The sequence below is a fragment of the Homalodisca vitripennis genome, chromosome 2 (assembly GCF_021130785.1).
Source record: "Homalodisca vitripennis isolate AUS2020 chromosome 2, UT_GWSS_2.1, whole genome shotgun sequence".
Taxonomy (NCBI): Eukaryota; Metazoa; Arthropoda; class Insecta; order Hemiptera; family Cicadellidae; genus Homalodisca; species Homalodisca vitripennis.
In genome coordinates, this window is record NC_060208.1 from 139,387,367 (window position 1) to 139,411,013 (window position 23,647).

Sequence of the window (23,647 nt, forward strand, 5' to 3'; positions counted from 1 at the left end):
AATGCAGTTTATAAAATTAGCTCAGTAACAAGATCATGTTTATTAGACCTACTGTGTTTGTAATTTTTTATAGATTACTTTGATAACTTCAGTTCATTTCATATGAACAGTTTTAATACTTGTGAAATGAATAAAGCCAATCTCTTTTTTCAGGGAGGTTGGGTCCTGTTACAGAACTGTCATTTAGGCATTGAGTACATGAGCGAGTTGTTTTTGGTACTTTCTGAGTGTGAAACTGTACATCCTGACTTTCGAATATGGATCACAACTGAACCACATCCAAAGTTTCCTATATCTCTACTGCAAATATCCCTCAAGTTCACGAATGAGCCTCCTCAAGGTTATTTAAAACCCACATTTATTTATAACTTACATATATATATATATATATATATATATATATATATATATATATATATATATATATATATATATATGCATACACAAGTTTTATCAGTTATTTACATGTTTTGCTTATTTATCTGGTTATATTTTTGTAAGGAAGGAGGATATTGAATTTATATCTGTGGATATAGAAGTGGCCTTACCTTTATGAAAATCAACCCAATGTTGTGGTTTGTTGCAACATGTCTCATGATCTGTCATATCTTATTATACTGTAAAATAATACTTTTATTCCTGACATAAGTAACTGTATCACTATTGTTGAGATAAGAGTACAAACTTAGAGAATATAAAAGGTATATTTAAAAAGTAATCGGATTGGTATTATTAAAAAAGAAGGGTTTGACTCATGGCTTTGAGACTTATAATACTTATTAGTAGTTTCCAAAGTGATTCCCTAATGCCACTCACTTCACCCAGCATCACTTTCAATGCTCAAAGAGGGTTTAAGATCTCTCTTCTTGAACATTGAAAATTTGCTGTGTCGCATCACACTACATCTTGAAATCAGTGTCCTTCCAGCCGGCATTTGATTTTGAGAAACAAAAAAGTAGTCACAAAGAGCACTACCATGTTAGTACAGAGGCTGATGAACCTTTGTAATTTGATGCTTATGCAAAAAAGCTGGACAAGGTGCTATATCTGAGTTGGAGCTTTATGATGCCCTTATGATGGTTTTAGGGTCGTATATATAAATCCTTGTTTTGTCACCAGTAATGATGGGTTTTAACCTTTTTTACCACCAGAGACATGTAAACTTGATGTGTGATAGCTGCGAAGCGCTAAGTCAGATTACTACCTGAAGGTCACCGAATGACAGCTTGTGCCACAACTTAAAAACGCTGTAGTGAAATTTACTAACTTGCTGACATTTGTTGAGGAATCATAAATAGCTTATAGCTAAGGCTATAGTTTGTTTTGTTTTTGTTTAATTGTTCTATATTTATATGTATTGTTTGTATAGTTATATGTATTATTTATATTTATAGTTATACCACTTTTTAATTTTATTAGTGTAAAAAAAGATAAAACAAATTTTTATTTACAAATTTTTAAAATCTTAATGTAATTTTATTTTAAAATTCACAAATAGAGAAATATAAATAAAAAAGAACAAAATTTGTATTTTGACACAAACTATTTTTTTGCAAAACGTAGGTAATTTAAACCTAAAGGGTAAAAATGTTGTACAAATTAAGCACTTTTGTAAGTTTTAATTAGAAATTCTAGAATCGCCAAGCTGGGACATGTACATGCAAACATAACTAATTGCTACCAACTTAACCTGGGAATACTAATAAACACACAAAATGGAAATTACATGAGTAATTATCTTGTGGTATACAAGAGCATATTCTTTTATATCAGCAGAGAAAACTGACATTGTAGGTATTCGAGCTGGACTGTTGCGCACCTACAGCACAATGAGCCAGGACCTGTTGGACTACAGCAGCTCACCCTGGTATCTGCCGATGTTGTTTGGGGTCTCATTCCTCCACACTGTAGTACAGGAGCGACGAAAATTTGGTCCCCTCGGTTGGAACATCCCGTATGAGTTCAACTTCTCTGATTGGTATGCCTCCACTATGTTTGTCCAGAACCACTTGGATGACATAGACCCCAAGGTCGGAATCAGCTGGAGCACGGTCAGGTTAGTGTTCTGTAATAGTGTGAGATAACCATCAGTGGTTCGACTGACCACATTATTATGGTCTTTGCCTTTACTAGTAATGTAAATTTTGTTTTTATTTGAAATTCACTTTCGTTAATGTTGGACATGTGGAATTTGCTTTTATTCATATTTATTGCATACACCTGTAATGATTTCCAGTATGCTAAGCAACTGCTCATTGAATAGTTGGGATATTTTACTGGCTATATTTTACCAGCCCAACACGGATGTACATTGGAAAGGAATAAAGGAATTTGACAGTTTTAATTCACTGCACTAGGTGATCAAGGCAGTAAGCAACAAATAATAGTTATGCATTAGTTTACACAAATGAGGAATTGCTGGGAATGTCCATAGCTATATCTGTGAGAATGTAGTATATTTACATTATATCCTTTGTCACTTTGTATACTCAGAGTGTAGGAAGTATTATATTATATTGTGTATATGTTGTTGTATTACACTTGCAAAATACACTATTTTTATGATCAATGTTTTCATTTTATGAAATTTCCTTTTATTCCTTTAAGATATTTTATAACATATCTCTTAATATAGAATATTTTTTAATAAATTATTTTTGTATTTTAATTATTATTAAGAAGATATTAGCACAATGTTTATGCATGTCTGACTCTCTGTTAGCACAACCATAAACTTGTTTTTTAATCTTAAGGTGTTCATCAAATACCAAAAGAATAAACCAATATAACATAATATCAAAGGACCAGACATAAAATAATGTAAGTCTTATCAAAAATAACTTCATCATATGTGTAACTTACTGAAAAATGTGTTATTTCCAGTTTGTTAAATAATTAGTTTATTCTGCAAATTCTTGATGCAATCATGATTGCTTATAATACCAATATAAAAACTTTAAAGATTTATTTTTACCTTTAATTTTGATATTTTACTGTACAATCAATAGTTCTTCTTTGAACCAAGAATATGTATTGAAGGTTATAAGTATTAAGTTTCAAGTTTTCAGGACCTTTCTATCAAATGTTATCACTTGAAAAGACAGACAGGCAACACGGTTTTAAGAAGAATTTGTCGGGGTCTTTAATAATGTGGGCCAACAAAGGTTGATTAGATCTTACAGATTCAGATACAGATCACTTTATTCATGAGCCTCAAGCACAGTGGCGTATATAGAAAAATATTTTGGGGGGGGCTGAAATACCGGGGGGTCTGGGAGGGGAAAATTTTGCCAATTTAAGTCTTAAAAACACAGGTTTAAGTTTTTGGCATGTATAAACGCTAAAATGGAAAGAATGAAAATCACTCTTTCGGAGAGATTTTTAAGTTTTTCATGGCGAGTTTCCTTCTTTTCGAGCAGGTTTCACTTTTCCATTTTAGCGTTATTATGTTTATATAGAAGGACCTGTATCCTTTGTATATTATTTTTGTATAAAATTTAAAATTCAAAAACTTAAGTGTCTGCTAGTTTGGTAGTTTTCAGTTGTTAAAATAGAAAATAATAGAGGCTATAAAGTCCTATTTTTAAAATCTTTGGTTTAAAATAGTTGTTATACAAAGAAATATATTGTCCTACGTATCTAAAAACACAAACACACCACAATATTATAAGTTTGAAACTAATAAATGTTGACTATATACTATATTTATTTTAGCAATTGAATTGTTATTTTAGTTTTTTTTTAATTTTACCTTAATGAAATCAGAAATAGTAATTTCAGTATGCACACAATTCAAATATTTATATCGTTAAAAAACTAAAATCTCAAACAGCCTTCCAAGCTACAATAACCAGTTATTGTAGGCCTACTTTATGAACTGTTACAAGGGAAGAAAATGAAATATAGCTAAAAGTATTCATGAAACACTGTTTTATTGTCATTTTACAAAACAAAATCCAAATTTCTAGACTTCAGTGAAAATTGTTTTAAAACTTCCTCATCAGTTATGGTAATGTCTCTATGAATAGATAAAAGTGCAAGACCATTCAACCTGTTTTCCGAAGTTGTGTTTCTCAGATACGTTTTAAGTCTTCGGAGAGATGAAAAGCTCCTTTCTGCAGAAGCCACTGAAACGGGTAAAACCGCTAACAATTTCAAAATATTAAACATGTTTGGGAAATAGTCTTTATCACATTTTTCAAGAGCAGAAATTGCAGTTTTTGGCAAACTTTCTTTTTCTTCACGATTCCACTTTTGTTTCCACAGTAGAAATTCACTTCGTACCTCATCTCTGAAAGATAGATCTTTTTCATAAAACGTCAGGGCAGGTTCCAGGGATGAAAATTCCGTTTTAATGCAGTGCTCAGGAAGAACATTCTGTAGTGAGTCGATTACTTCCCTGTGGTTTTTAAAACGCTCCTGAAGTGAACAGCAGGAAAATCGTCAAGGTATGGTATATACACTACACGCCGGTAGTATTCTTCCACGTTTGTATAAGGAGTATTGCAGCGATTAGTTTGCTTGCGACATGTACGGGGGGGTTTCCTCTTTGATACCTAATTTGTCAGTGCTTACTTTTAGCTCACTGAACAAAGCCTGGAATGTCTCTTCTGCTTTGCTTCGCCTTTCCTTTACTAGTTCCAATACATTGGAAATCTGTTTTGTTGGCTTGAGCAAGATCTATATCTTTCTTTTGGAGCATCTCTGAAAGGCGGATAGTCAAAGAAAGCAAGTTGTTCAAAATAAAAAGACATGCAACAAACTGAAAACTGGTCACGGAGGCAATTAGTGTGTGTGCTTTTACAGAAGCTTCTGCAGTCGATTCTTCTTCAATAGTTGATAGAGCGGTAATTATAGGCTCCAAAGCTTCTTTAAACATTATAACTGAATCGTGGCGTTGCACCCAGCGAGTCTCACACAGACATATAAGTTTTTTTCTTTTCATCTCAGGGCAGCATTCAGAAATACTTGACTTAAGTATCGCAGTTCTCTTAGCTGACTTGTGAAAGAAACTACACACCTCACTGATGACACCCATACAATTCCTTATCATAGGATTTTTGATGCATCAGATAGACATAAGTTAAGAGAGTGAGAGGAACAATGTTGTGTATATGGCTGAGGGTACTTTTTCACTTATGTATGCTTGTTCCCCTCTGAACTGGCCACTCATGACAGAAGCCCCATCATATCCTTGACCACGTAAATTGTTTAAATCAAGTCCAAGACTGGTTAGACTTGACATTAATGTATTGGCTAAACCTTGACCTGTTACATCATACACGGGTACAAAAGCCAAGAAAATCTTCCCTAATTTTAAACAATTCCTCGTCAACATATCGGGACACAGAGGGAAAATTGTTCAATTTGGCTAATGTCTGTTGTCTCATCTGCTAATACTGAATAAAATACAGATTTTCTCACGTTGGATACAATTTTTGACTGTATTTGGGAACCAAAAATACCTATTATAATTTCATTTTGGATAACAGAACTAGTATACATAGTTTTGCCACCACCAGTTTTCTAGCTGTGTTTTAAGATTATTGTCCCCGTAATTAGCCCTGTACCTTAATAAAGAGCGAAAATTACCATCATTTTGTATAGGCTCGTCAAGATCCACTCTTCCACCATCACGATGCCTCTAAGAGCAATTTGTTGCCTTCCACAAAATCTAATTGTCTGGATTATCGGTATAATTCTATTTTTTGTTTTCCTGAACATTCATTTTTCTCTGCATGTTGATACTGTTTTATCACACTTTCTGTTTTTCCATGTACTAAGGATTTTACGTCCTTTCAGCCATTAACATTGCAGTTTTATGATATTGTTTTTATTTTCATGTTGCATGAAAACCTCCCTAGCTTTCTTAAGCTTTGTAGTAAGTGGTTTTTGATACTAATACTCCTAAACTCTGATGGTTTTCCTTTCCCACCTGTGTTGTGTGAGAAAAAAAAAACACAATATTTACACAGGGCCCCTTCCTTTGCTTCCGAATAAGCTAACCATTTGAAGTCTTCCAACCACTTATATTGAAAACTTCTGTTATTTTCAACTTTAGGAAATTCGTAACTACGTTGAGGCTTCCAACAGTTCTCAATAATTGAAATTTTCTCTTCATTTTGAAGTGAAAAGGAAGTTGAGGAGCATTAATGACCAATATCATTGATATTGTGAACTAACAAAGTGTAATTACTCTCGTTAAGGTTATGTTCAATTTCACCTGTGTGATCCTTGATCTCAACAACGCTGCCAGTTGATGTAGCACAAGTGGAGGGACTCGGTGTTATTTCAAACGATGTCTGCTCGTCGATCTCAGATGAAACACGTTTTTTCTTCACGAAAAAAGCTTGAATCGAACTCTGTCTCTTCATTTTAAATGTTTAATGTAGCCTATGTACTTCACACGTAAACTGTCAACTATAAAGTAATCAGATCATGTTTAAATAACGCGACAACAAAACATATCACTTGATAACAGTCACTACAATCACAGCACATTATGCATACAGCACTTAAAATGTCACCACGGGTGATACGCACTAGACAACAGCAGACAATGGCGTGGTAGTGCGGAATGAGGTCAGTGTGGTGGGAGTGGGTGGGGGGGTTGTAGGAGGAGGAGGGTTTGCTAGGCAGCGGGGCCGCGGCGACACGTCATCGTCATATACGCATGCCTGGCGCTGGCACTACACGAGCGGCCGACGCGACAGTCAGGAGCGTCAGGCTACCTCGCACTCTTTACAGTTGCAACGCTTATTTGCATGCTTACAAAATATTAGTAATTTCAACCTCTGAAAAAAATAAATATTGAATATTGTTAGGTATCATAATGTATTCTTAAAATTCCACTATAAACTATAATACTAATGTAGTCGAAAGTATAGAAAGCACAGCTTATTGAAAATAAAATAATTATCGTATATAAGTTATAAATAGTTTTTTTGTGTTTCAAATTTCGGGGGGGGCTCGAGCCCCCTGAGCCCCCCCTTATATACGCCCTTGCTCAAGCACAGAATGGTGTCAAACAATTGATAATTACAATTCATTTGTATGCAACTTAATATGGAGTGGCGTTGTCGAGATGAGGTCTTGCACGAGTAGTGAATTCGTCCAGACTGTACAATGGAGTATCTGCAAGCCACTGCCGGAGCTTCTTCTTCAATGCGGAGGGTGGACTTTCCTTTATTGACTGTGGAAGCATATTAAATAGCTTCGCTCCAGCATATGAGGGCTTTATTGAGAAGATGGAAGTTCTGTGGGTAGGAAGATTATAGTTGATGTTGTGCCTTGTGTTGTAGCTGTGGATACTGTTGTGTCTTGAAAAGGAAGATCTTAGAGCGAAATCAATATTGTCTCCAAGATGTATAATGAGACTGCAGTTAGAATTCCAAGGCTTTGAAAAGTGTCCTTGCAGCTTAATTTTTGTTGATTGCAGATACATGTTGGGTGAGGTACAGTATGGAGGTAGAGTCACAGATGATTATGACAAAAGGCTTCTCACTACTTTTGCCAAAGTTTGGTTCTCCGAAGACATGTTTGAAGAAGAGTTCCGCTTTTATACTGGTTATAGGATAATGAGTTTTAGAAACCTCAATGAGTATTTGGAACATATTGAAAATATGGCCCCGACAGATCCTCCACAGGCTTATGGACTTCATGCTAATGCCGATATTACGTGAGTTAAATTTGTCTTTTTATATTTAGATTTTATGTGGATAACATTATAAAATTTTACTGTGCAAAAAAAGTGTGGTTGTGAATTTATACAATGGATGATGCCAATTACAAGTACTGTACTCAGTGTTCAAAATTATTACAAGGCTATTTATATATTTATAAATCACTAGATAGAACCATCTAAATACTACTATGTGAGTAGGATGAAAAAATTTTGTCTTTTTAAAAAACAATTTTGCGATCTATGAATCTTGCTTTAGAACGAAATAGTCACTGACTTTTGCATGGACTAATTGAAAAAACAGTGGTGTGTATTTACAGTTTTTATCGTTGTTCTAAGTTCTAAGAATTTTTAGATAATATGTAATTAATTATTTTTAATGTTTAAAAAATATTAGCAACTATTAAAAAAAATACATATTTAAAAATCATTTATTCAAAAAAGTTTCTTTTTGATTTTGGTTTGTTTATAAGACATACTTAATGTACATAAAACCATCCTAAATAAGATGTTTTATGTAATTAAAATTTTATATAACAATATTTTATTAAACAACATTTATGTTTAAAATTTCATTGATCTATCATAAACCATAAAAAGAGTTAGCACAGTATAACCAAAATTTTACATTTTTTTCAAAATTAAATTCTGCACCACGTATAACCAAAGTTTTACATTTTCTTCAAAATTAAATTCTGCACTATGTCTGCTTAGACTTTAACTACTACCTCAATGGGTTAATCTGAACATTTTCTATTTATCAAAATCTAATTACTCTACTATAGTGCCTGCAGTTTAAGGTAATGCAATATATATATATGCAGTACTCATTTTGCCTACCGTTCCAATACAGGAAGTTTTCGTTTGGAGAAGAAGCTGTACTAACTGGCATTGTGATTGTAGCTCTATACCAATTTGTCCTTGGAACAAGAATGCAGCTCATTTTTTCTAACAATATTCTCTCTCAGATTTGAGTTAAGGGAAGGCTAATCTATGTCTCAGCCTCTAGCCCTTTATTCACACAATTTATTTGCTTTATAATAAATAAATGATAAAAATTAAATTGTTAAAACGTTAGAAATAATTATAGAGCAATTTTTGAAAACTTGCTTGGATAAGAGAGATAAAATTGGATAGAATAAGATAGAAGGAATTTTATTATTTGGATTTTGCTATTATATGTGTTGTAATATAATAGTTTTGTTGGTTTAGTGTAAATTTAACTGTTGTAAACCTGTGAGATTTTCTGCTACTACAATACTTCAAAATTAAATACCTAGTTAAATTCAATTAAATATTGTGATCAAGTCAATCCTTTCAAATTTTAAATTAAATAACTGTACCAAAGATAAATGTTTTTGCAGCTGAATATGCAATGTTATATTGTGTATATAGATACCAGAGTAATACTACTAACGAGCTGTTGGACACCATAATCATGATCCAACCTAAAGAGTCTAGTGGAGAGGAAGGGGGAGAGTCTCGCGAGAGCGTGGTGGCTCGACAGGCCACAGAGATGCTGAGTAAACTGCCCAAGGACTATGATCCATTTGAGGTCAAGGAGAGGTATTGTCACATTGGTGTTAATTTTTATGTGTCTTTACCGTTATAAAACATAAATACCAGGGATTTAAGAATGTAGACCGTTATACTACCAAACACTAATTGCATTAGTTATTGAACTGATTTGGCACTCTTTGATTGTCAGTTGTCTTTCATGATGTGCTTACCTTGCTGCTGATCACAAGGGGTTCATGTGATGGCCATGGCTTCTTTGATTTAGCTATATCTTCTTAAAAATCAGATGAAACTTTGATTACAAGTTACATGTTTTAAATACATTTGGAGATTAAACTTGGATCTAATATCTAATCACATTTTCAAACTATTTGGTTGAATCTAAACCTATCAATCTGGATACCTATCAATCAAGGCCTATTATATTTCTACAGAAAAAGCTCAACATTGGTACATATTTGGTTTAATGGTTAATCAAATGTTTTGAAGATAAATAATAAAACAATTACTGCAGAAAATAAAAATATTTAAAATGGTAAACAAAATTTTGTTTGAAATATATAACGAATAAAAATCATACAATTAATTGATAATTTTTTCCATATATTTTGTTATTGATGAGTAAGTTTAATAGTGTACATGAAGTTAGAAATATGGTAAAAACAACTATATTAGGGTCTGATATTTATCTTAATCAAATGCTAAATACAATGCTAAACAAGCTATCGGATTTAGTATATGAATAAAAAATGAATTACTATATAAAATAAAATATTGACCGAATATAGTAATATGTTTTTTGGTAACATGTAGGATTTATAATATTTTTAATATTTTAAAAATATTTTTACGAGTTTTAAAAATTAAATAAACAAGGTTTAGTTAGAATGAATTAAGTTATGTATCAGTACATTTATCTTTAAATTTATATAAGAAAAACATAACTTAATTATATAAGAAAGTAAAGATTTCCAGAGATTACAACATCATCATTTTATCTGCAGCATTTGAGTGCTATTGTTAATTTGAATTATACAATAGATTATGTTTGTTTTTGAGCAGTTAATTGTGATTATGCAGTTCCGAAAGTGTTAATATTGTAACAGAGCAGTTTAAACAATGATTTACAGATATATAGCCATAGCAATATTACTCTAGTATGATTTCATACACTTTTTATATTTAGTTTAAAAATGTTATTCAAACAAAGTATATAAATTTGTCTAAATTTGATTCATTAGTTACTAGTTTGTTAACAAATGTAAATAAACATTTCAGATTGAGGAAAATGGATCCTCTGAATTCTATGAACATTTTTCTGAGACAAGAAATCGACAGGATGCAGAGAGTTATCAAAACGGTGAGAACTACACTGAAAGATCTCCTTCTAGCGATTGAGGGAACAATTATTATGAATGAGGTACAATCATTAATTATACTTTCTTTATACGAACATAGTAATCAAAATGTTCATGTTTGAGTTTTTAGTGCTTTTTCAGGATTTAGATAAATTATTACAATTTCATTTTAACTTATTTTGTAATAACTATTAATGTTGGCAATACCTTTCGACAATTCATATAAATAATTCTTAAAACTGTTATTTCTAATATCACTAACAATCCTTTTTTCTTCAGTTAAAACAAAGAATGAGTTTGGAATAAGCAGACACTCAACAGCAACATTATGTAAAACTGTCTATTGATGTTTATTTAAGTTTAACAAGTTTTAAAAAGAAACTCAGATTTATTTTTGCTCATTGTTTTCGTAGTTTTAAGGAATGTTTGATACTCATATCTCATAAAATGGGGCTGAAACGTATAAACATTTTTAACCTTTTTAAATTTATAATTTTAATCTTTTCTTTAACTAGTAATCAATTTTTAAATAAATAAATGTTAGTCTTTTTAGATATGGTGATATTAATATATATTTACTAAGTACTATAAAACTACTAATCTTCTAATATTGTATAGAAAGTTTAGCTAAAAATAAAAAAATATGTCATCTACAAATGCTGGGATCAACTTAGGGCTGACATATTCAACTTCAAAATGTATGTACTATTGACCTGTGACAAATGACGCCCATCTGGTGATGTAATTAATTCAAAACTTTTTTCAAATTTAGCACTAGATGTTATACAAAATAATCTTTTCAATACTAATTCTTAGTACCCTTGCTTGTTTGAGTGGTTTCTAGAGGTAATATGTGACTTTTTAATGCTCGTGCTTGAAACTTTAAGTTTTGATAATATTTATCTGTATAAGGCCCTAAGAGATGCCCTAGACAACATGTATGACGCCAGAGTGCCAGAGACCTGGAAGAGAGGCTCATGGGCATCTTCATCCCTCGGCTTCTGGTTCACTGAGCTGCAAGAACGCAATACGCAGTTCTCATGCTGGATATTCGTCAAACGGCCACCACAGTTCTGGATGACTGGCTTCTTTAATCCACAAGGTATTTGAATAGTGCCATAAGCTAATAGCAATTGTTTAGTAATACTATACTATAGCATCAATGTGCTGTAGTGACACTATACTATAGTGATATTATACTTTCATCATCACCAGATAAATAAAGATACTTTCCTAGTACAGTACTAGTAGATACTGGCAATATAGAATGTATGTAGTACTAATGTTGCTTAGTGCCTCTATGCTAGTCAGCTGTAGGTGGCAACTACGCAGGTTTGTTGTCAAATGGTTGTTGTGCTGTTGTTTGGATGTATACTCTGATTGTTGTAAGTTGTTGGTGGAAAACTAATTCACATCATTGTCCTCCTCCATAGACTAATGGTTATTGTCTCGGCTCTCTAACCAAGAGATCACGGATTCAAATCCCGGGGAGGTCCAATCATATACTTTAACAATAAAAACCAGTGCACTTCGAAGCCTGCATAGCTGACGCTGAGGCTTAAATGAGATTTAAAAAAATTCACATCATTGTTCCTGATACAGTAGAATGTTTAATAGAAATAGATTTCAGGACATATTATCTTTCTTCCATTTAGTTAATATAAATAACTTCCCAAAACTCAAAAAATCCATATTTACAACTCATTTGCTTAATTTTAACGTTTTAATCATTCACATAAATAATATTTCTAGACATCACTACAAGCCAAGTCAAAAATTGTCATAACTCTTTAATACAGTATATGCCAAAAAACACCACACATTCAGATTCAAGCTTTGGGTATTATATGATGCCATCACCCACTACTGGCCTCAACGTTTTTGTACATTAAGGTGCTAAGGGTCATGAATGTTAAAGGACCACTCAAAAAGACTAGGCTATGCAGTTTGTACACTTTTAGAACAAGGATCTTATTTGAAAAAAGGGTATATTTGTTTGTAGATAAGGGTTTTTGTAGATAATTTTAAAAAGGCTTGTACACAAAACACCAATTTTTTACAGGAACTCTACAAAGAACAAGACATTCCTCTCAACATGATGAAAATCTACACTGTAGGGAACAAAAATACAAATAGAATAACTTATTCTGTTGCTAGGCTAAGGACAAAGAAAAAGTAATAGGCAACCAATTGCTGTTGTTGTCAACTAATTTAAAGGCTTTGAATGAGCCAACATCTAAAAAGAGGGGTAATAAGGTTTATATTGCCACTAAAACATGTGATCAGGGCTCAAAATTATGTGTATGGGCAAATCTGTAAAATATTGTGTTAAAGTTGTTTTTAACTTAGTTGGGCAAATTGTTTTAAATGCATATAGTATTTACAAGCAAAATTCAAAAAAGTTTGTATTAAGGCTACAGTTTACTGTTATCTTAGGTATAGCATCTCAGGAATGAATAGTTAAGTACAAAAGGGAAAAGGCTAAATAATACACAAAATTAATATAAAAGTGACTCGGAGCATGTACCATGTACGACAAGGTGGTGATACTACCAGGTGTGTACATAAATGTTTTGAAAAATTACCTAATAAAAGAGAAGAATGCTGCAGTGAATGTGGTGTAGCTATTACTAGTAAGAGGGCAAAGGGAGAAAGTCCACCTTTGTATGTACTATATCGAAAAGAGGCTTGCACCGGACATGCTAACCTTTACACAAATGCTGAACAAACTGTATTTTGTAAATACTTTTTTATGTCTTAGTATTTTTCTCAAAATGAATTGTTGTTTCTCAAACATTTACTTGTAAATAATCTTGCTGCAGCCATTTTTTTTTCTTTAAAAAGTGATTCTTTATAAAATTTATTATGTTTTAACTGTTTTTAACGCTATGGAGACAGAGTGGATTTTTTAAATTCAATGATTGAAAAAAATCTATTATTTTTATTATTTCGAGTAATAAAGTGATGAACATTTATGAAGTTGTTTACTATAAAACGCAAATTTGTGAACTATGGTTAGATTTGTGATTTCTGTTAATTTTACATCTTTTTAAAAGTCTAAAAAAGTCAAATAATTTTCATTAAAATTAGGTAAGTAATTTTTTTATAAAAACTTTATTGCATTTATACATACATACTTTGTTGTGATGTAATATATTTATTTAATGCCAAATAAAAGAATGATAGAAATTGGTTAAAAAATAACATTGCAACAAATATTTTAATAAGCTTTTGCAAAATGGGCAAAATAGTGCTGGGACATTTGAAAAACCTGTTATAAAAAATGGTGAGATTTTTGTCAGGACATTAAAAAATAGCTGGGATTGAAATGGTTGGATGAGATTTCATGAAAAGAAGCAATGAATGGCTGTTACACAGACTTATTGTTGATTATTTATGACAGGTTTCCTGACAGCCATGAGGCAGGAAGTGGCCAGAGCACACAAGGGATGGCCACTGGACTCTGTCACGCTCCACAACGAGGTCACCAAGTTCAATAAGGAAGAAATCAGGCAACCCCCTCCTGTGCGTACATCAAACTGTTTTACCATTGGAATAACTGAATCAATTCTTTTTTCATTTAACACTTTGCTCTTGTAATAATATTTAAAAAAATGTTCTCTATAAGTTAGTTGGCCAGTGCTGCGGGCCATCGCTATTTCTGTCAGCTCACTGAGTTCCACTTACCAAAATGTCCTCTTAGGGCAGATGGTCAGCAGCACTATTGAGCTTTTCTCCAGCAACCACATTAATACAAAATTTTTGGATTGACAATTGAAATTTTTCATTTGAATTGAAAATAACTCCCAGTTGGCAAGTGCTGGCCATCCAAGGGCAAAGAATTGTATTAAAAACCAGAATGGTAAAATTTTTTAAAATTTAATATCCTTTTATCTCATTCATAGTATTGAATATAATTTGGTATTTTTATACTTTTTTTATATTTACAAATTTTTCATTGGTATATCAAGAATCTATATTACTTTATGACAGATTGATTTATTAGATATAGAATATCTAACATTGACACCATTCTTTGTATATGAATATGCAACACGTGAATAAAGATTATTTCTATTTAATTTCATTTTATATCTTGAAAGTCATATATGAGAAATGCTAAGCATTAATTAGTGGTATTACAGAGTTCAGGGGAAAGATATTTTTGATGGTATTTTATTAAAAAGGTATGTTCCCCATCATGGAGCTATTCCTTGTAGGAATACTATTAAAAGGTGGGTGAACAATTTAAGAAATTGTGTTTCTGGATTAAAAGTTGGGAATAGAAATTATGATACCAGCAAGATGGAGCAACTGCGCACATCCAGATGTCTTAATCACTCTCTTACATTACCAGAACATCTCATTTCACTTCTTGGTGATGTTGCATGGCCTGCCTGGTCTCCGGATCTCACTGATTGTGGGGCTACCTTAAGTGCAAAGTCTATGTTACGAAACCTCACACCATTGCCGATCTAAAGAACTGAATAAGAAATGAGGTTGCTTCAATAAAAATGTCCATGGTACACAGAGTAATGGCAAATTTTCAGAAAAGACTACAGTCATAAGTAGATGTTGGTAGGAAAAATTTAAATGATGTTATATTCCATCAATGAAAATGGCATAACTATATAAATACTTTGACTAATTTAATAAATTTTAAGTATTATTTCTTGCAACATTATTTTAGTTTGAAAACTGTCAGGTTATTTTGGTCCACCCTTTATAACTAATAGTTTTTGAGATTATGTACATACAGTACACATGGAATGCAACTTAAGATTGGGGAATTACGATTCAAAAATCTAACTTGTGTGTCCTGTTCTGGCGTGTAAGTAGGGTCTTCATCATAGTCGTCATCAAATATATCAGGCAATGAAAAGCTATAGTGATTACTGTGGAACCTCGATTAACGGAAATAATATTGGCTGAATATGTTTATGATAACAACAATTTCTGATAGTAAGAGGTTATGTTATTATGAAGAACTTCTGAGCAATATAAGTAGGTATACACGCATTTTAACATTACCGTATTGTTTTTTAATCTACGATAATATTTGGCCTGATACATTCCGCACAGTTAGGTATTGATGACAGATCATTGGCATTCTTAGCAAGGTTTTCCAGCAACAAATACTCATCGCTGTGTCACCCAAAGGGTTAAAATCAAATTGAAACATGTTCAAAACTTGAAAATTTTGTTAGGTTTATCAATGAAAGTTATCTGAAAATGAAAGTGAATTACTTTAAATATGCTAAAGTCTATTACCATTAAATTTTCCCTACAATACATACATTTTTTAACATAGGACTACTAAATTTCTTCAATTGCATGTTATTTTATATTTGAACTTAATACACAGCTAGAGATAAGAGACAACCAGATTTGAAAGAGTCTTCTGAATTTAAATCTTGTATATTGATCTTCTTCAAATGGTACAGTGCAATGTCTGGGTAGACAAGCTCCAAATAATACCATTAACTCAGAATTGATCTACAACATTAATATAGATCTTCTTCAAGTTGTACAATAAACATGTTACTATGAAAAAATAACAGATAAATAACTGGCTCACTCACATCGCTAATTATGGCTTAATGAGACATGGCATACCGAAGGACATAAAGGACTGGTAATGTGGTGGTCCTGAACCAATAACACTAATTTTAGAGCAGAATTTTCGTAATTTTCAACTCATATCAACTCGGTACATCAACACATTACATGCCATAGGAGAACATAATTTTGCATTAAAACCAATAATTTACGCACCTTCATTATTATTGATATTGATAGTTAAGATTTGGTACTTCAAATGGTCATCTTGAAAAGATCTCTCTCATCATGTTACAATTGAAATCCAAAGAAACTTGTTCACAAACATTCTAAAATCTGCACTTCATAATCGGAATTATGGCCTCAATTACATGTGCACTGTCCTCTCAGCCAATAAGCAATTTAGGGTCGTCATTTGTCACTACACTAGTTTTTATTATCCTGCCAGTTGCTGAATTTGTAGTGTCACCTACCTTCCTCTCACTCACCACTAGTAGTCTAGTTATCATGACACAGAAGTTTGATCACATATCAATTGTAATTCCACTTTAAAATTGTGGCTGCTAAATCACATTTTGATTATGTTCATCAGTGGACGAGTTTCATCACGAAGATTAAAATACTAGAATATAAATTGGCATGGGAATCTATATTTTGCATTGACACTTATGATCAACTATTTCAAAAACTCATGGTAGTAAGAGTGATCAAGTTACGATTCATTTCTAAATCGTAAAACTACTAAACTTAAGGTAAAATCTTAAAACAGCTATAGGTGATGGATGATCTTTGATTGCAGGAGGGAGTGTATGTATATGGATTGTACCTGGATGGTGCAGGTTGGGACAGGAAGAATTCCCGTCTCACAGAGTCAGTTCCAAAGGTCCTCTCTGTACTGATGCCAGTCTTCCATCTTTACGCCATTAACAGCACAGCTCCTAAGGATCCCAAACTCTATCAGGTATTTGACAAAAATAATACGGTTGATCACAACTCCTCAATGACAATTGTTACTGACCGCAGTTGGTTCATTATTCTTCCTATTGTTAGAATAACTTGTTAATACATTAGGTGACATAAGGAACTGTATGACGATTTATATCAAAATTTATCTGAGTAAGAGATTTAACTAATGCCATGAGGTCAGAAGCAGCTGACACCACAAATCGTGTAAGGCTGTCTACCAGCCATGTATGGTCAAGAACTATAAAATTCAGACAGGCATGTTGGTAATGCGTTGTGACTTTTGTTGTAATGACAAACTATTGGCTATTTGAAATATTATTATTATACAAAAACAACTCCTATTCCACTCTACCTCCACTTACTATGTGTTGTGCTAAATAAATACTCTGAAATTGACCTTTTTATCATAGTATTGTGACAATGTAAAGATTGGCAGCATGGCATAAAGTTTTGGTAGGGCCAACTAGCCTTGATGGACGGATGATAGTCAGTCACTTAGAATATAGCTGTTACTTGGCAAGATGCAACCATTAGTGCTAACCTTGGTATAAAAATGTTAGTGGCAAGAGTATAACCCATAGTTAATAGATACACCCAGCATTTGTTATTTCCAACAAAAATTCGAAGAAATATAGTGTGAAAATTTGGATCTCTACCCCAAATAAAATTATGGAGTTTTGAACTAATTTCAACACATTTTTATGAAATTGGGATATATTTAACATAGATTAAACACTGGGCAAATTAATTACTTTTTCAAAGTTGGCAATTGATGTGGATGATTTGTCACATTGGTATGGCATCTGTAGGAAGATTCTTTTTTTTTTTCTCTTAGGACAAGAAGCTTATAGATTGCACTTAGTCCTGTAAGAACCTTTGCGCTGCTTCCGGAGTGATAGGATGGGTAAGGTTATGGAGTAGGGGCCGCCTCCTATCGAGATCCATGAGGAAGAATTAGGGCACTACATCTCAAAGTCATCCTGGAAGAAGGGCAGGCCAGCTCTGAACGAGCCTCTACAGTCAAAGTAGGCAGGGGGTGGCACACCCTTGTTGAGGTTAACAAGAACCTCTGAGGTAAGGGAAACAAATCCCACCAACTCCAACAGTCATCTTCCACAGTAGATTAGACCTATTGAATTGCCCATGAACCCCAGAATCTCAACATTTGCGGTTAGTGATGTGCCGCTACTGGACATCCATAAGGTGGCCCAGATTGAAGTGGCACATCGGGTTTTGCTGTGCCCAGTGGTGGGTTCAACTGGTAGGTATAAACCAGCCAGAAGTGATCCCTACTGGGTAAGGAAGATTACTTACTGTCCATCAAATCTTTTTCATGCAGTATTAATATAAATTTTATTTATGGCTAAAATACTTTAATCCCTTAACTGCCACACCTGTGTTTAAACATTTGCAAAAAACTGTCTGTTTACATAATGCTTGACAGCTGGAAGTGAATTTGAATTGACTCTAGTGGTGTTTCTTTGTGCTAATTGGCAAATTTAGGAACTATTACCAAGCAACTTTGTGCTTTTTGTTTGCTGTTTTTCTTTTTGCAATCGTGAATTTAGTGTTTTACATTTTTGTCTGTGCTTCAGTATGGCAGAAACTAGTTGTAATAACAAATCTTGAAGTAGTTGGCCAACTGAAACCTTGAAACTCAGCTCAGATCCCAGAATCAACAACGTCCATCACCTGGAGAATTGCCTCTTTGACTTTCTCAAAGGCATTTCTTTGCCTTCATTTGTACCGCCAACAGAAAAGAAAGCAGCATCTTGTAGACAGTGTCATCTTGGAAAAAACACAACCAGGCGGGAATCAAAGAGGTAGAAAACGTGCTACATGTTCAATGACTGTTGGGTAAGAGTAGCTCTGTGCACGGTACTCTGCTTTGCTGACTACTACTTGCTCAAAAACTAGTAAGAAGAGTGTGAAATTGCTTTAAACAGTATATATAGTGTCAAAGATTAATACTTTTAGTGGTTTAAAACTTCAATTAATTTCTTCTTTAAAGTTTTATAAGATTACAAAAGTGAGAGAAATAAATATCTGTTATTGCTGCCCCCATTCCCCTTGCCAACACCAGATTACTCCTCCTCCACCCCAAATTAGAATAACCACTCATTCATGTATTACCTATTTCAAGTACAATTTCATGTGTTCATTGTTAGTAAATACTGGTACCTCAAACAGTACAAGTAATTTTGTTTTAATAGATCGTAAAATAAACTTGTCAGAGAGCCATTGCACTACAGCTAAAAACACGACAGTTAAGGGGTTAAATTGAATCTACCTGCTTAGTTGTGAATTTTTTTTAGCTTTCTACATGGTGTGTCCAATTATTACACAAAGAAATTGATGACCTAAGCAATAAATAAAATCATGAATCCACTGATCTTGGTTGAGTTTTGAATAGTGAATACACTGCAATATGAATATATCTATCACTTGTGTTTACCACAAATATAATAATTGTATTGTATTGTGATGTCTACAGTGTCCAGTCTATAAGAAACCTAACCGCACAGACCTAACATTTGTCACGCCGTTGTGGCTGCCATGCAAGTTCACCCCAGAACACTGGATTCTGCGTGGAGTGGCTCTCCTTTGTGACATCAAGTAGACGGAAGGATATCAAAAATTGTGGTTACTGAACTAATTTTGCAATGAAGATACTAGATTTTGTAATAGAATTGTGACATCAATATACTGCCTGTTTGTAAATCTGGAATACATTAAAGTTTAACTTTCTCCTATCCTCAGTTAATTTTTCTATGAAATTACTATTCAGTTTTATAAAATAATTATATTTTTATAAATAATTCTATTGTATGTTTCTTTTGCCCCAAACATGAATCTGGAATTTGTGTTCCTTACATTTTAGTACTTTATATAACATTTTATTATCCATAATGTATACTTTTTTTATCTAACATTGGGATAAACATATATGTTTGGATATTGTTTTCAGGAACTCATCGAATGTATTAAACATCAGCTTTTTAGTTTTTGTCTGAAATCTCAAAAGACTGTAAAATTTCAATGATGGATAGTGAAAATTCAAAAGTAGCCTCAATGAAAAGGAAACAATGAATACAGCTGGAAATATTATACTTCAGGAGCATGAGTAGCAACATAAAAAAGTCTTGACAATCAGATTATCCAAACCTGTGAAACTTAAAAATTACTGTTACATTTTGAACCTTTTATCCTGAAGATGACCTAGAGTGGTTGTCTAGTTAAAGATTGATATGTCTGTTCTTCCTTTCATTTGAAGACCCTGGATGAACTGTTTGACAGATTTTTATGGGTGGGGACTCTTGAGAAAGTAAAAGCATTGCCATCTAAAGTGTTTCAGGTATCCTCTTGGACATTAAAATGGCTTTTGACATCATCAGGATTGTTGACATAGGTATGGCATCGATTGTCAAATCTCATTGGGTTAAGACTTAGTTAACTGAAGTAGTGGTTACCATCTCCTTTTTTGGGAACTCGGTGATTGCAAGGACAACTAAAGCCTGTCTTCATGATAGTATCCTCTTTCCTCATGTGTGGAGCTTTTTTCGTAGATGACCTATTGAGTTTACTTAAACATACTGGTGTTTTCTTAAAAGACTGTAGAGATGATATTGTGCCATTCTTGTAGGAATTTAAAACAGAAGCTAAGCTAATTAATGAGGCTCTGGACCTAGTGGGAAACTGATGCAATAAAGTTTATAAATTATTTTGTTTTGTTATAGACACTAGTAGTTTGGCATGCATACAGCGTCATGTATCGGCATGCCTCGGGATCAACTGTGCTCAGTTTCGGTTTTGAACAATCATTGTATTACGATCAGAGAAGCCCCTGTTACGTATTACTTTATGCTCATGATAATGGCATATCAACTGGCTCATGACATGAAACCTTTTGAATATTATGGTTATAAAACATGTGGCAGTATAATTTGTTCCAAAATTTATGAATTTTGAACAAAAACAGTGGCAAATGGAAGTTGCTAAATGAAGTCAATGAGAAGGCAGAATTACTAAAACATTTGACAAAACATGGGTGTACGGCTATGACATCGAAACTAAGGCTCAATCATCCCAGTGGATGCATTCTGATCGCCAAGACTGAAAAAGAGTCAACAAGTTCAGTCGAACATGAAAGTTATGCTCACTGTGTTCTTCGATTTTAATGGCATAGTGCATCGTAAATTCTTGCCACAAGGTCAAACGGTCAGTAAGGAGTACTACCTGTAAGTTCAATGCCTTATGCGTGAAGCAGTTCAATAAAAGACCCGGATTTGTGGGAAACAATTCATGGCTTTTACACCATGACAATGCACTTGCTCACACTTCATTGCTTGTTTGGAATCTTTGGCTAAAAACACTAATGTATTGAAGTGCCAGCCTCCATATTCTCTAGACATGGCTTTGTGTGATTTTTTATTTCCAAAAATAAAGAGAACTTTATAGGACCATGGTTGTACAAGCATAGACGACATTAAAAGTTAAGTGAGGTTGAGTGGAAGAGAGGGCTAAAACAGCCCTAACTCCACCTCAAAATAGTCATTTTTCACTTCGTATCATTAAAAGTACATCGTTGAAAGAGTTAAAGACTATCTCAAAGATCGAGTTTGAGAAGTGTTTCAAGGATTGAAAGAAACGCTGGGACAAGTGCACAGTATCTAATGAGGACTATTTTGAAGGTGACTATATTAATGTAGACAAATTAATTAATTTTGTTTTCAAAAAATTAAAATTCCTGTTACTTTTTACATACCTCGTATAGGAATACCTGATAAATACAAAATGATAAATAAAGTAAAATTTTGTAACTATTTCTCAATTCTGAAAATTTGAGCTTCATTATAAAGTGACATATCGTCAGACACATGACTGTTGTTTATCCTATTATTGAAGGATATAATGTTAAATTAGGTATCACTCTCTGATCCTGCTCATATTTGCTTTATCATTAGGGAAATGAATTTTTTAAAGTTTTTGGGTAGCTAGAGAAATCCTAAAATCACAAATTAGGTACTGTCTAAGGATAATCTGAGGACAAGAATTGAGTCCTGCAAGGGCAGGCTTACAATACAACTTAATAAAATTTATTCGCTGGCAAACTAATATGAGATATTGAGAAGAGATGTACTGTCGTCAATAGGAAAAGATCAAGATAGCTTGATAGAACTCTTAAACTTGTCTCACTGAAAAGGAGAGTTATTGCTCTGTTTAGGAGTGCTGTCTTGGATTTCATGGGTAGGTCATCATGATTGCTTGGTGTAATTATGTAATCATAAGGCTCATGTGGTCAATAAAGTAGCCTAGAAGATGATGATTAATAATCGTGGGCGAGTATTAGGTAAATACTTATTCATGAGACTATCTTTCATAACAACAATCCATCTCTTAGCCATTGAGGAGTCTATGTGGGATATACCAACCATTCACAATTTAGAATGGCATAGTAGGAGGTGACCTTCAGAAATATTAAGTGGGTAATTGGTTTATACAGTCCTCACAAGGAGGTTGAATCTCCTCTTTCCTGGCTTGTGTGAGCTGTTCAAGACATGTAACTCTCAGGTATATTCCTCCATTATAATGAAGTTTGTCAAAACGTTTAAATGTAAAGACCCATTAAGTGACATATCGTTTGAAAGGTCTTGATAAAAGAAGAAGGAAAGGAAACTAGAGCGTTCTATCTCAACCTAGTACAAAATGGCAGCTCATTGAAATCAACTAAGTTAAAAGCTTGGATGGATCCTACTCAACCTTTAATAGACAAAGATAAACAATGAAACACAGGACACCCCTCTATGAAAGAAAAGCAAACCAATTACCCAAAATGGGCTTTTTGGAGGGCAGTTAAAAATTTTTTAAACATAAAGTTACAGTAGCACCAGTAATTACAATTGCGTTAAAACAATAAAATGGCTAAAATTTACTAACTTGCGTTTTTTATCAGATGTTCAAACTGCTGTCCCAGGACAGTTTGACAATGTCCAATCCTGTTTTAGAAACTTGAAACTGCATTCTGTATGGATTCACACGGGTATATTTTTGATATCCACTACTATTCTGTACCTAAGGTCATTAATGCACTGGAGTTTCATTTTTTATAGACGTTAAGTGTTTAATGTGACCACATACAAAGTATTAAAGTGGAGATAGATCAGGCGATCATGGTGGCCTCTCAATACTTCCTCTTCTGCCAATCCAACAATTTGGAAAAATATTGTTTAAATACTCGAGGACATGCAGGCCATAGTGTGGAGGTGTTCCATCCTGCTGGAACCAAACTTCATTACAGTTGTTGGTTGTTACTTGAATAGCTGGATAAACCTGATTCTGTAACGTTCCCTGCTATACCTCGCTATCAAGGTTTCCATCAATAAAAAAGTGCCCAACAAACTGATCCCTCGCAATGCCAAGCCAAACGTGTAACTGTTCAGGGTACTGGATTTTTGCTCTCTTATCCAATTAGGGTTTAACATCAGGCCAATAACAAGCAACGTTACCGTTTAACATGAAAGTTGATAGTCAATATATATGAAATTATTGTAATAAGACCCGGCAT

At 33.3% G+C, this 23,647-nt stretch overlaps 1 protein-coding gene across 1 annotated transcript in view; it reads left to right on the top strand.

Annotated features, from left to right (window-relative positions):
• Positions 1–19,902, top strand: part of LOC124355822 (dynein axonemal heavy chain 8) — a 154,570-nt gene extending 134,668 nt beyond the window's left edge. Inside the window, exons 65-73 of the mRNA XM_046806976.1 lie at positions 154–340; positions 1,795–2,056; positions 7,439–7,678; positions 9,077–9,247; positions 10,478–10,619; positions 11,470–11,659; positions 13,961–14,082; positions 16,916–17,077; positions 19,577–19,902. Of these exons, the coding sequence (XP_046662932.1) occupies positions 154–340; positions 1,795–2,056; positions 7,439–7,678; positions 9,077–9,247; positions 10,478–10,619; positions 11,470–11,659; positions 13,961–14,082; positions 16,916–17,077; positions 19,577–19,702 (1,602 nt within the window). The 3' untranslated portion in view covers positions 19,703–19,902. The remainder of the gene's footprint in view (positions 1–153; positions 341–1,794; positions 2,057–7,438; positions 7,679–9,076; positions 9,248–10,477; positions 10,620–11,469; positions 11,660–13,960; positions 14,083–16,915; positions 17,078–19,576) is intronic.
• The last annotated feature ends 3,745 nt before the right edge of the window (positions 19,903–23,647 follow it).